This window comes from Pholis gunnellus, assembly GCF_910591455.1.
Source record: "Pholis gunnellus genome assembly, chromosome: 7".
Taxonomy (NCBI): Eukaryota; Metazoa; Chordata; class Actinopteri; order Perciformes; family Pholidae; genus Pholis; species Pholis gunnellus.
In genome coordinates this window covers 6,796,003-6,809,635 of record NC_136533.1, presented here as the reverse complement: position 1 = coordinate 6,809,635, position 13,633 = coordinate 6,796,003, and the positions used below count along the sequence as shown (strand labels likewise).

The 13,633-nt window shown below is 43.5% G+C and overlaps 1 protein-coding gene across 2 annotated transcripts in view; it reads left to right on the top strand.

Annotated features, from left to right (window-relative positions):
• Window positions 1–855: 855 nt before the first annotated feature.
• mon2 (MON2 homolog, regulator of endosome-to-Golgi trafficking) overlaps window positions 856–13,633 on the top strand; it is a 33,411-nt gene continuing 20,633 nt past the window's right edge. For both annotated transcript variants that reach the window (XM_079162545.1, XM_079162544.1), the window contains exons 1-8: window positions 856–1,310; window positions 6,869–6,932; window positions 8,459–8,586; window positions 11,697–11,828; window positions 12,060–12,189; window positions 12,444–12,541; window positions 12,956–13,081; window positions 13,284–13,475. In XM_079162545.1, coding sequence (XP_079018671.1) covers window positions 1,203–1,310; window positions 6,869–6,932; window positions 8,459–8,586; window positions 11,697–11,828; window positions 12,060–12,189; window positions 12,444–12,541; window positions 12,956–13,081; window positions 13,284–13,475 — 978 coding nt within the window. In that variant the 5' untranslated portion in view covers window positions 856–1,202. The remainder of the gene's footprint in view (window positions 1,311–6,868; window positions 6,933–8,458; window positions 8,587–11,696; window positions 11,829–12,059; window positions 12,190–12,443; window positions 12,542–12,955; window positions 13,082–13,283; window positions 13,476–13,633) is intronic.

Here is a 13,633-nt window from a genome sequence, read left to right as displayed (position 1 = left end):
CACTGTTCTATAGATCCAAGTACATCAAACTAATGTCTAAGATTTGATTATCAGTTATATAATTAATAGGTAGTGATTTACTTAAGTGAAAGGAATAATACCACAGTGTAAGAATACTCCACATCAAGTAAGAGCCCAGCATTAAATATGTTATTTCTTAAAAGTACAGAAGTACCACATATCAACAACCATTCTTAAACTATCAAAAGTACTCATTATGCAAAAGAATGGCCACTGTCAGTATTGTATAATTTCATATGTTATTATTGGATTAATATGCTGCTGCATAAACATGTAAACTGTATTGCAATGTTGTATGTAGCTGGTTGAGCTGTAGCTGATTTTAGATACTCTGTATACTGTTGGGAAGTTTAACCTCAATGTTACATCATATTCCATAAACCAGTATTATGTTTTGGATAAGAAATCGTAATCTGCTCCAAAACACAGTAACTACAGCAGCTGACAGATTGATGTAGTGGAGGAAAACACAATATTTCCTCTGATATGTAAGGGTAAAGAAGCAGAACATTGAAATGCTCTAGTAGCAGACCTACCTACACATCAGAATGATGCTTATGTACAGGAGGTACTTATGCATCGCTGTATAATTTATACAGTAAAATATTTTTAAAAAGCAGCTGTGTCTAAAAAGCATTGCTGTCACGTCTTCCCTGGCCTTTAGGCGGTGCATGTCGACATGTAACTCGCAGAAGTGCCCAGACGCGGCTTGTCTGTCTCTGCTCTTTCCAGCAGGGGTCGCTGTGGTCATTATTCTGAATCTGTCACTGTTTACGGAAGTCCAAGTGACGTGTCACTGTCCACTGAAGCATTGTGGGAAGGAAAGTGGAGCTGGCGGCCGCTGATGGCAGACTGCTCAATTTGACCAAATATATTCGATAAATGAGCAGCCTTCAGAAGCAGGAAACAAGGGGGAGCGATGCTATTTCACGGAGCTAACGCCAACCGGGTGTGAAGAAGAGGAACGTATGCCGGTGTCATCGCTGCTCTCCTGCGCACAAAGCAGAGAAGAAGTGGGATACTGTGTCAATGGACCGCGGCGTTTTTTCTTTTCTTTTCCAAGACAGCCGAATAAAGTGAGCAACGGGAGTGTAAATCCCCGCTGTGGATGGGTGGGGGGCGACTGCGCGTCCGCATTCCTTAACATTTCGTGAGATTTCTGTCCGAAGACGCCGTCAAAGATGTCGATCAGCAGCCCCGAAGCGGTGAAGAAATTGCTGGAGAACATGCAGACGGACCTGCGGTCTCTGTCCATGGAGTGCAAGAAGAAATTCCCCCCAGTCAAAGAGGTTAGCCGGGGCTAGCTAGCTCAACTGGGCCGTTTACCATGATGTTCAGCAGCTTCTCTCATGTTATATATTATATTATATTATACTGTAGATTTCTACACGTTTGGTTTGGGTGAGCCTGTTCCCCCATCATGCATCGGGGCCCTACTCTGTGGACACTTGAGTTGTCCTCTTAATAAAAGTTGTGTCAGCTGCTGGGCCTTCCTGCCAACCAGGCGTCCAATTAAAGCAATATACAGGTGTTTGAAAAATGTTACGCCTTTTTGGTTAATGTGGTTACAATTAGGTATTCATAGAGGGAATATTGTTGAATGTCTGCCTTTTTAGAAGTTTATAGTTCAGCCTATAGTTTTATGCCCCACTTATTGCAAGAGCGTGGTGCTTTTACAGTCTATTGTTAGAATATATCCCACATATATGATCTAGAAATATCTCTCCACGAACTGATTTGTGAGAGCCAGGCTTTTATTTTGATAGCAGGGGCAGCAGTGCATTAATGACTGGACAATCATCAGCTGTGCTATTTTTAGAGGTATGTTTTTGTTTTTTGAAAACGTGTCATAGACAACCCTCTGTTCGACCTGAATAGGTTTGTCTAGGAGCTCACATTGCACGTTGGTTTCACAACAAGCTTTGCCAGTATCGACACAGCCAAGAGCAATTTCATACAAAGTGTTTTTTTATCTTCTATTTCTGGGAATGAATTCCTGGTTGCGGGTGTTGACGAGGCTTCGTTGTGTAGCCGTCTTGGTTGGCTTAGCTTCTGAACAGAACAGTACAAGGAGGTGCAGTGTCTGTGCCGTTGACTGTGTATTTGCATTGTTGGATTCAAATTGAGAGGACAGCCCAGTCCACCCAGCTGTTATGACTTCATTTTGCCACAAACAACACAATCCTCTTTATCATGCGATCTGCATCCCAGCACTCCACAGGGTCAGAGTTCATTTACATCAGGAATGTCTTTACGGTTTTTCTTTTGAACCTTAATTCCGTGGCTTAAAGATAAACACTGAATCATGAGGCTTGCAGCATACAGCGGTGGATGAACACAACCTCCATTCACTCTGTCATCGGTTTGGCCGAGCTCTATTTCCTAACTGTGTGGACATATAGATTGCACTGAAATGCCCACAGAGAGCACCTAGTGTTTGCCTATGTGATGCGATTCAGCTGACACCATCTCGGTCAGATCGTCTTTACCTTAATTCCCAGGTACAGCAAGCTCACTGTTTGCTTGCATTTGGTCACACGGGTCATGAGATGAAGCGCCGCACTGTAGGCTGTGTGTGTTGGCTTTTTTTTTAGGCTACGAAAATATTTGCCATCCAGCTGAGCGTGGGGCAATACATATCCGGCTACACTGGCTTAGTTTGTTTTTCCCCCTCAGTGCTCACCTTCGTTAAAGACGATATCACAAAGAGAAACAGCTCAGCAAGGGCTTCCACTTCCTTTATGTGCTTCTGTCACTGCGTACAGCGTAGCCTCCACCTGGTCTCACGTCTCAGGCTGCTGGCTGACCCTTGCCTAGGGGCCTCATGAAACATCTCCTTCAGTATTGATTTATCAACATCGTCCCCTCAGGGATCACAGCAGAGCATGGAGCCTCTTTGATGTTCCCCACAACCTGAGTTCACTCGCGCTGCGGCTGATGGAGTTGTGATTGAAACCACCTTTTTTTTTTTTCTCCAATTTGAGCCGTCATGGTTCTATTGGATGCGGTGTTATTGTGCGACAAACAAGTCGAGTACCGGTGGCATTTGTTGTGAATTCAAATCATTTGAGGGCTTTTTTTTCCATAGCTTACAAATGTAATCCTCGCTCTGTCCATTCTTAGAATGCGATTTCCTGTTAAGATTTGTGAGTTTATTGAACAAGATCTCCACATTTTCAGCACGTGCCGCTTTTAAAGGAACTAGCTGCATAGACATGAGTTACTGTGTTGTTGTTGTGCGTATATTTTCAGAACTTAATACCACAGCATTGAATCCTTATTGCACAAGAAGAACGACGAGGCCCCGTCCTCATTTCCCAGCCCATCTACATTCCAGTTCCTCCCCCATTTCCCAATCCATCTCCCACGGAGACATTGCTCCACAGCCGGTGGTTTCTCTGGGTTAAGAGGAGCCAAGAAGGAGGCCCATTGATTTTCCTGTATCGTTGCAGGATCTTTCTCATTGAGTAGCAGGCGATGAAAGTAAACCACCAAGGCTTTGCTGTTTGTTGTGTTTTGATTGCGTTTGTCTATAGGTGAAAATAAATAGAAATAAACATCAAGCAGCAGCTCTCTCTGTGGATGAGTCGGGTGCTGTCAACTGCATGTGGCTCACAGTGAGATGTGCCTGCTTGTCTTGGGTGGAAACCTGCAGAATTAATTAAAGCGTTTTTTTTGTTCGTGTCACTTAGCGCAGCTCGTTTGCTCGACAGGTCACGTAGGATGCACAGAGACAACGCAACAGAGAGAACTGACGCTGTTGCACTGAAACTCTTGACAGTTCCAGTCAGTTCCCCCGAAAACTGCTGAGTTCACAGACTCCCAGCATGTTTCTAAGGAAGTCAATCTGTGGTGAGCTTCCCGAATGTTGCTTTGCACTCAGACGTCGGTCAGTTCTGCTTTTGAGGATCTCAAAACAAAAAACGGCCCCGGAGACGAGATGGAAGCACCGAGCACTTTCTGATTCGTTCAGCAGAAACAGTAATACTCTACAAAAAAATACTATGTCGGGTCGTTACAGTCACAGTATTATTGCTTGGTTGTTTGAATCCATTGGATTCTGTAATATTAGTATGGACGACACATAAAAGCCACTGGCTGAAAGTAGGTGATTTACTATCCAGCACAGTAGTACTGTTGACACCTCGAATAACTAAGCATAAAGACTCCATGAACCGGTTTTTAGCTTTTCAGTCCATGAAATGACGCATTAACTGGCTTTGGGGTGGCATTTCCCTCCACACGGTGGGGACTTGATAGTGCTGACAGTCGTCAGAGATGTAAGGTCGAGACGTGACAACAGAAAGCTTAAACGGCACTTTTCTATGAGAAGAGAGGTGGAACTTGTGTTTACGTGCGAAAAGAGAGACTTGAGCTTGACTTTGAGCCAAACATCAAGTAGTATGATGGAGAACATGAGGCTGAACAAAGGGAAGCCACATAGTCTGCTTCTAATTAGAGGCATTTATTGGATTATTTGTCCTGTTTGACTGAGTGGATTAAAAATTATTATTATTACTATTTGAGGAGTTGTGCAGCGGACAGATAGAATTATTCAAGATCATTTTATTTTTTTCAAATGCACTTTTGTGTCTCATCATCATCAGCCTCCCTAACAGCCACCATTATCATTTAATAACATCCTCCGGCCAAATATCTGGATTCAAACCTGCAGTCGTCCCTCACTTTCATCAACCCCGTCATCATCAACATCCCATTATTGTGCCCTCGCCTCTTGATTGGGGACTTGAAATGCTATTTATAACTTTGCTCATGCCTCTCACTTGCCCTTGGGCCACAGGCTGCAGAAGTTCTTGTTGGCTCATTGCAGTCGACTAGATTGATGGCTGTAGCACAGCGGGCAGCTCGGCTGTGCTCTGCTGTACCGGCGCTGATGGAGCATCGCAGGTTCACGGGTGTGAATGCATCTACCGAAGCACGACTCATCTTAGGCCGAACGATTCTTTTCAATTATTATTATTAAAATTGTTGACTATAATTTTTCAGTCCATTAACTAATCGTTAAGCCCTAAAATCATCGGACCACAGCTGTAACTTTGCAGCTTTAAACTAACTTTAAATGACCAACGCAAAGTCAGAGAGAAATATCGCCGGGCTGTTATTATAAAGCTGTAAATATTGTCTCGGCTGTTTCTTTAAAGATCTCACCACCACCTAAGACGTTCTTGCACTTCACTATTTTGTTATCCTTCATGGCTACAGTGTGTTCTGGCCTCTGCATAGTTCTGCAGGGATAACTTACTGTTGTAGGCGTCACACTGTTTCCGGCGACTAAACACTGTGTTCAGCAAGATAATCTTCACAAATGAACAAAACGTTTATGATTCGAGTGAGTCGAGGGAACCAGAAGGGCAAAAATGCTAAAGACTAATTTCTGTGTTTGGTTGTGACTCGTTCCTCCGGGCGCTCCGTATCTAAAGTAACCACAGCGAGGTTGTAGTTATCTGTGTTCTCCTCACTGCCCTGCAAAGACGTCCGGCTCTGCTGGAGGAACAAAGGACCAGAGGGAGGCCGGCATTTTTTTTTTTTGGGAGATTAACTTTGTAAGGAGGTGTACGGTAATAGGCCAGCTCCATTTGTTTTAACAGCCCCACCCACCGACTAGCGGTCGCTTTCCACAGTGGCTCACATGACATGTTGGAGTGATACGATTATGTTGACGGCCAGCGCCTGTGTTTCAGCCACTCTGACGTAAAGAGCAGTTGCATTATTCCCCCCCCCCCCCCCCCCCCCCCCCCCCCCCCACAGTTTATTTTCAGACCTGTTCAAAACTTTCAAATGCTCTGAAACCACCACCAAGCTGTTGCTTAGTAGACTATTTGCAATACTGAGGTAAACAGCACAATGCTAATACTTTGAACTACAGTAAGCTACATTTTATAGACATCACTGTACTGTATTATATTATTATTATGTATTTGAACTACACACAGTGCGGCAATTTAATTTGTGCAGTAAGTTGACGAGCTGAAGCTGTCCGTTTCATTTCTTTATATTCATGTAATAAATATATAAATGTCAGTTAGATGTCATCTGCATGAGAAAAAAGGGAAATTATAATTAGCTGCTTAAGGTGTTTAATTTGACCCACTATTGGAGGTTTCCCCTGTAAATGTAAACATTTTCTTTAATTTATTTTTTTTTTGCAAGGAAATCAAACCAAGAGTGATGAAACGATAACTGGATGACAGGACAGACTGCCTTTGTTCACCATGTGAGCCTTTCTTGATGTGTGTGTGTGGGCTTTGCAGAAGCTCGTTACCTCAGCGTCAGGTTGCCGAATGAAAAAATGTCTCCCGTAAGAGACCGATAAAGGACATAAATAATGCAGTTGTGGTCCGTTACACTGCAGTTCAAATTTGCACCGTGTATTTTTTAGACATTTGAGATAAACGTCACAATAGGAGATGACCATTTAAATAAGATGGAGAAGCGCTAGAAAGTGTGAGAGGAGGAGCAGTGATTGGAGAGAAGACCTTGAAAGGCGTTAACAGCATCTTCTGTTTTCACTGGTGAATGCTCAGCATCTCTGTTTCTGTCACACAGACTGACTCACAGTTAGTCTGTCTCCATGTCTCCCCCCCCCTCTCTTGACATTCCTCCTGTCTTTCCTGTTGCACTTGGGAAATCACATTCTGCTCGCACGTCCCTCTCAAGTTGAAGTTCGTTGTTAACAGCCTTACCTCTGCCTTCCTGTCTCTCTCCCCCGGGGGGGGGGGCCGTCATTATAAGAAGTTGTGTCTACCACAGGTGCTACCACACCATCAGCAACTTCCGGTTCATGCATCACCCTAAATGTCTCATCTCTCTCTTTACCCCCCCCCAGGCCGCAGAGTCGGGCATTGTGAAGATTAAGACCATTGCTGCCAGGAATATGGACATACTGGCAGGTGAGTGAGAAACTGAGAAGGCTGGTGGTTAAAGGATGTCATCCACTGTATTTTGATTTTATGTAGTTTTTTTTTCATTACCTTCCATTCCGCAAAAAAAAAAAAAAGAAAATAGTTTTTCTCACCTAGTGCACTATAAGCTCAAGGAAACATGCATATTACGATCAGTGCTCATCACTCAGCTCTGTTTGTAAACTGATTCCATTCAGCCGACTCGACATCTGCTCTGAAGCACAGGACAGACTGTTGTTATCGGTGGAACTGGGCTCCGATAATGGCCGATGGCCGCTCAGCCACGTTGGGGGGGGGACGGGGGACGACGACGACATCATCGAGGCTCCACACACATAATGAGGGCCACCTTTGCTGAGAATAACCGCGAGAGTGTGATTAACTCCTGATAATAATCTAATCTACTGTTAAAGACCCCGTGAGATGTCACTCTGAGAATAAGAGGGTGGCAGAGCGCTGGCACGACATACTTTAAATTTCTTTTTCACAAATGTATTATTTAGGTTGTTTGAGAGAGATTTCTTTACGGAAACAAATTCTCCACCTCCGCCAAAACTTTCAACGCATTATTCTGGCGACATATTTAGAAAATATGGGCTAAAACTTCCCGGGAACAGCTGATTTTACAGCAAGCTGACGAGTCATATCTGACTCGAATGTACAACGCAACACTACGAGCTCCTGATCGTTATCGTCCGATTAATCGTCTATCTGTATCGTGATTATATCGGCCTATGAAAGCCATCGGTGGACCTCTACTACAAAGCTCTGTCAAACGTGGCCGGTCGCTTGAATGGGGAATTGTTTCCATCCAGCTTTTAGTATTATTTGCAGAGTTGACACATAGTCGACATTTCCCGAGTTCCGCCGCCGTCGAGCGTCTGACTCCCGCTGCCCCTCTGCACAGCGACGCGCTGCAGAACAGCTCATTTATCTTTGTTTTCAGAATGGATTTGTTAAAGCGGCGTAATGAGGCGGAACACAGAGATTGAGCGGTGAAACCTGTAGAAATGATGCTAGAAACCAGATGTGATGAGAAACACTGCTTCACTGTTGAGCTGTGATTAGACGGCAAGAATGGAGCAAGGACACATTTTCATTTCATTTCTAACCATTTATCATAAAGACAAAACTTTTGATAGTTAAAAGAAATTGGATTAACTTTTATTTTACATTATATTTAAGTCTGTCTTTGTTATTGTAAGTTGTAGTTTGGACCATGACATCTCTGCTTTTGTAAGGTATTCTTCTGCCTTACCAGTATTTGTTACTGATATTGATTCAAACACATGAAAGGCTTCAGATTATATTGATAAACTGTATTTTTGATGCATTAAACAACATGTAATTTATTTCTGATAATAATTTCAAGGCATGTAAATCATTTATGTAATTTGAATGTTTGCATATTTGTACTTTTCCTCCCTAAGCTTGAAGCATCTGTGTGTGTGTATATATTTATATATATATATAAATAAAAAAGAACTTTCAGTGACATTGATCTTTCTCTGCAGCTCTGAAGGAGAACAGCTTGGAGGTGGTGCAGCCGTTTCTGATGGGCTGTGGCACCAAAGAGCCAAAGATCACCCAGCTGTGTCTGGCAGCCATCCAGAGACTCATGTCCCATGAGGTGGTATCTGAGGTGAGCACCTTGAGCTAGCTTCATATCTCATGTGAACACAGTACACTGAGGCTTATGTTCAGAGGCGAGATACGTCCTGACAAACGACACGATATTATAAGCCTGTTCAAACGGTTATACGGTCGAATACATTGTTCTAATTAAAAAAATGCAGAAGTGTAATTGGAAATATTTGGCGTTTTTAGATCCTTTTTACTCTAAAGGAATATTTTGGCCAGTACAATATCAGAAGAATATAAAATATAGCTTGTGTGACGTAGTTTTTGTCGTGGATGAACAATGTCGGGTCAGACAGGATTAACACCTGGCCTCAAACATTAAAAACATCCAGCTGAAACCAAGTTGAGCCATATTTTCCTCCAAAATCTCTCAGGCTTCACTTCCTCCATCTTCCCCTTTTAGTCTGGTGGTTTTAAAAAAAAGTGACCTCAATAAGAGGCCCCCCCCCCCCCCCCCCCCCCCCCCCCCCCCCCCCCCCCCCCCCCCACCGCTCTCATCTGGATTCATTCTGTCACTCTAGAATGACACGAGGTGAAGAACGAATCAATACACATGTCCTTGTGGAGAGAAGTTTCCTTCTGTAGTCATTAAGAAAACAAGAGAGAACAGGTGTTCTCAGACAGATCATCCACACAGCCACTTGTTTTTCCGAGCAATAGGAAATGTATATATATACACAGCGGGACATTTGCTTTATCACAAGAGCTATCTGTAAAAAACCAAAGAAGTTTGATAAGTAATTAATCAAACAGTGAATATATATCCTCAATGTTCCTTAGGATTTTTGTAAATTCAGTGTTCACACACTTGCAGATTTAAGTTCACCTCCACTTTAGGCACTTTCTAATATCCATAGATCAATACCCGATTAGACAATGTAAATATTAGAACAGTTGCTCTAGATGTATTCCTTCCTTCCTTCCTGTTCCACGACTCCTCCCGTCCCGCAGAATCTTCTAGTCTTCGTGCAGCCTCTGTATTGGAGGAAGCTATCGGCCCAGAGAGAGCACCGGTAGAACTGGGCGGCTCCGGTAGTTTGATATGATCTGCGTGTGCGACCGCAGTTTGAAACTGCGCTGAATGATTACGTGGAATAAGGTTTCCTTTTCAGGAAATGGGTGTCTGGAATCATTTCTTAATTACAAATGTATTCTAGCATAAGCTTATGTGATGAGTGAACCGGTTTTGAACCCTTTTTTTTTTTTTTTTTTTTAAATATCCCAGCTGGAGTCCGACCTGAGATTAGAGCCGGCACCCCGGAGCTGCTGCACAACTGTCTCGTTACTGCAGCGTAAAAGAGTTATTAAAAGCTTATGGAGCCGCCCCAGGCTTCCTACATTTTGATATCAGGCGTTTATTTAATTAGGCTCACGTTGGTTTCAAAGCTTCTTCCTGTGGAAGGAGAGTCTGCGTGCTCTCCCCTCCCAGAATAAGATCAATGTGACATGACGGGGGATTCAGTGTCATTTTGACCAACTCTGTAACCAATTTAATTTACTCATTTCATTACATGTCATTCACATTTGTGTTACACCTAATTATCATTACTTCACATTGCTTGCTTTGTCTCAACAGTCCACAACCTTACAATAGACTGTTGAATATAAAAAAGAAAAAATAGCATAAAAGCCCTACATTTGAGAAGGCGGGACCAGCTGCTGTTTATCATTTTTCTCTTTATAAATAACCATGATTGTCGAAATTGCTTGTTTTTCGCCTTAAAGATACGAACTGAAATGAACACATTATTACTGTGGTCTCCTCGAGTGGGTGTTGGTTGAGGTTCTTGTTCAAGGGCAGCTCAACAGGAGTGTGTGACGTGAGGCAGACTTTACATATTCTACCACACACACACACACACACACACACACACACACACACACACACACACACACACACACACACACACACACACACACTATCTGGACCGCCGGCCGTTGTAGCGCCTCTCTTTTCATCTGCCAGCAGCAGCTCTGAACTGCGGGGTTTGTTTTCCTTGAGGAAGGAGACGGGTCCGTTCAAACGTCTTGAAGGAGAATGTTTTAACAGTAAAGAGCAGACTCTGAATTTTCCTTCTGATGACACACACATGCAGACATCTGCTGGTGTCCTCAGGAGCAAGACCGTCAACATTACCAAACCGGGGCATTAATATCTACAATGAAGACACTGCTAATGATGATTGAATGCTCCTGAACCACTTCTACTTAGAAAAATGTGCCGCCAAACAAGTTGTTGTTGGATGATTCTGTGACTCAATAACAGAGTCTACGTAGAGGCTAATCCAAAACTAATTGCATATAAACCCCTTGTATAAATATTTGGGAGTTGCAATGTAGCATAAACTCTCTCAACAGAGAGAAGTCGCCCCGTTAAATCCTGTAGTGTCTTGAATGTACTAGTGGATTTAGAGCTGAAACAAATTATAGACAGAATTATAAAGACCACAAATTGATAATCCGTCATATTGAGTCATTAATTCAGCTAAAATACCAAACATTTGCTGGTTGCAGCTTCTAAAATGTGAAGATGTGTTGATTCTCTTTATCTACTGTATGTATGTCTTCTCTTTTTGTTTTGGACTTTTGCTCTGACACGAGCAATGTTGTGATGTTTCACAGACTAAATGATTCATTTCTAAAAATCTAAAAAGCAGAAACTCATTATGAAATGTGTCTTGTTTTAGATTTAATTATTTTTAAAGTAATGAGTCCTCCTGTGACTCTGAGGGGACTGCGTGAAGAGAAAGCTGTATTTTGACCTAAGAAAGGAAATGCAGTGTCACTTTCTGTGAGCATCAAGTGGCACCATATTAACTGGTAACAAGCTTCCTCGTGAACTCGATGATGTTGTGACCCCGAAGCGGGCGGCTCCAGCTGGTCCCATACGCGTGTGTGTGTTTTTGTGCACGTCTTTGATTTAGTGTTGTGTCTCCTCAGGCGGAGCTCTCACTTTCCTTTTTTTTTGTCTGTCACAATCCAGCAGCTCTCGACACTGCCTCTTGAGTTGACAAGTGCCTGTGTGTGCAGACTGCTGGATGATCACTACTAGTAAGATTTAAATAAAGATCACCGTAAACAATTGAAGGTGTTTGTGTACGTACGTGACAGGCAGCGGCGGGGAACATCATCAACATGTTGTGGCAGCTGATGGAAAACGGTTTGGAGGAGCTGAAGCTCTTACAGACGGTCCTGGTCCTGCTGACGACAAACACGGTCGTACACGATGAAGTGCTTTCCAAGGTACACAAACGCACTCCTATCACACAAACTGTTTGTATGTCTAACTCCCTTCTACCATCTATAAGTGGACCAACATACCTGTAATGGCTGAGATCACACAACATGATTTTTATTTCACCTCTCCTGAAAATGGACCACAAATGCAGCAGAAGTTAATTTAGGTTCCGTATTATACTTTATACATGTGCTGCATAATAAGTTTAAGTATTTTTATTTTTTTTCCCTGTCCAGGCCATTGTGCTGTGTTTCCGACTTCACTTCACCAAGGACAACATCACCAACAACACGGCGGCCGCCACCGTCAGACAGGTCGTCACTGTGGTCTTTGAGAGGATGGTGGCTGAGGACGAGCGTTGCAAAGGTCAGAGGGCGCCGGTTCCTGTTTGAGGAGAGTAAAGAGTTCATATAGTGATAACAGTAGAGACTCTGGTGGGAGGCATCAGTTCATGAAACATGGTGCACTGATGGAGAGAGCACAGAGTTATTTATATTTATATATGATTTATTGGAAGTCCTTGGTCATTAATACAGATTAATCGGTAAGATCGCTACTCTGAAGTGCTAAATGAGTTGCTTTAATGTCTAAAATACAAATGTTGTACATCCCCCCCCCAGGCATTGTGGAGCATCCTCCTCCTGTCCAGGGAAACACCAACAGGCGGTCTGTCAGTACGCTGAGGCCCAGTGCTAAAGATGCATACATGCTGTTCCAGGTATGTCCACCAGGGGGCAACAGCCTTCTACAAAGTGTCATGCCCTCTTCTCAGGACCAAGTTGCTTTTGAAATGGGGGGGTCATGATGTCATCATTAATGGACTACAGACAAAAAAATCTAAATGGTTTCCACAACTGGAAAACACTGGTATTACCAAACACACAAGCTGGCGTTTTGAAATCGAGAATAAGTTAGATAAATTGCTTTCATCTCTGCAATGAAGTGACATTTGCAGGAAGAAGTGAAGAGCTCCCATGTCTCGAAATTATTCATCACCCACGCTGCGCTTTTGTGTGATCGTTGTCTTCTTTCCAGCAGAGCTCAGCAGTGACTGCAGTGTTTCAACCGCTGTGATGTGTGTCGCACATAACGCTCCATTGTTTTGAGATGCTGTTGTGCGTCTCCTTTGCAGGACTTGTGCCAGCTGGTGAATGCCGATGCCCCCTACTGGCTGGTGGGGATGACAGAGATGACTCGCACATTTGGTCTGGAGCTGCTGGAGTCTGTTCTTAATGATTTTCCAGGGGTATTCCTACAGGTACATGCAGCACAAATGGACAAACATGTAAAAACAAATATATTTTGTCCCCCTCCTGTATATATTTTATTATCATAACATCGGAGTATATACAGCTCACTGCAGTGAAACAAATGCTCTTTACCAGAAGTGTGTCTTTGTGTTACTATGTTTGATCTGATCCCAACGTCCCTCCCTCTCTCTCTTTCTGTGTCACACCCAGCACCAAGAGTTCAGCTTCCTGCTGAAGGAACGTGTTTGTCCTCTCGTCATCAAGCTCTTCTCCCCCAACATCAAGTTCCGGCAGGGCAGCAGCGCCGCTTCACCGGCGCCCGTGGAGAAACCTTACTTCCCCATCTGCATGAGGCTGCTGCGCGTGGTCTCGGTCCTCATCAAGCACTTCTACGGCTTACTGGTAAGGGGCCGATCTGCAGCGACGGTCGGCTGGCCAGAGCTGTTGCCTGATGGATGCTTTACGAGTAAGGGATTTTCTCCAGCACGGAGCTGGTACTCTTGATTGATCCGGTCTGATTAGCATTGGATTAGCGTAGCAGTAGTTTTGTCTTAGTTCTG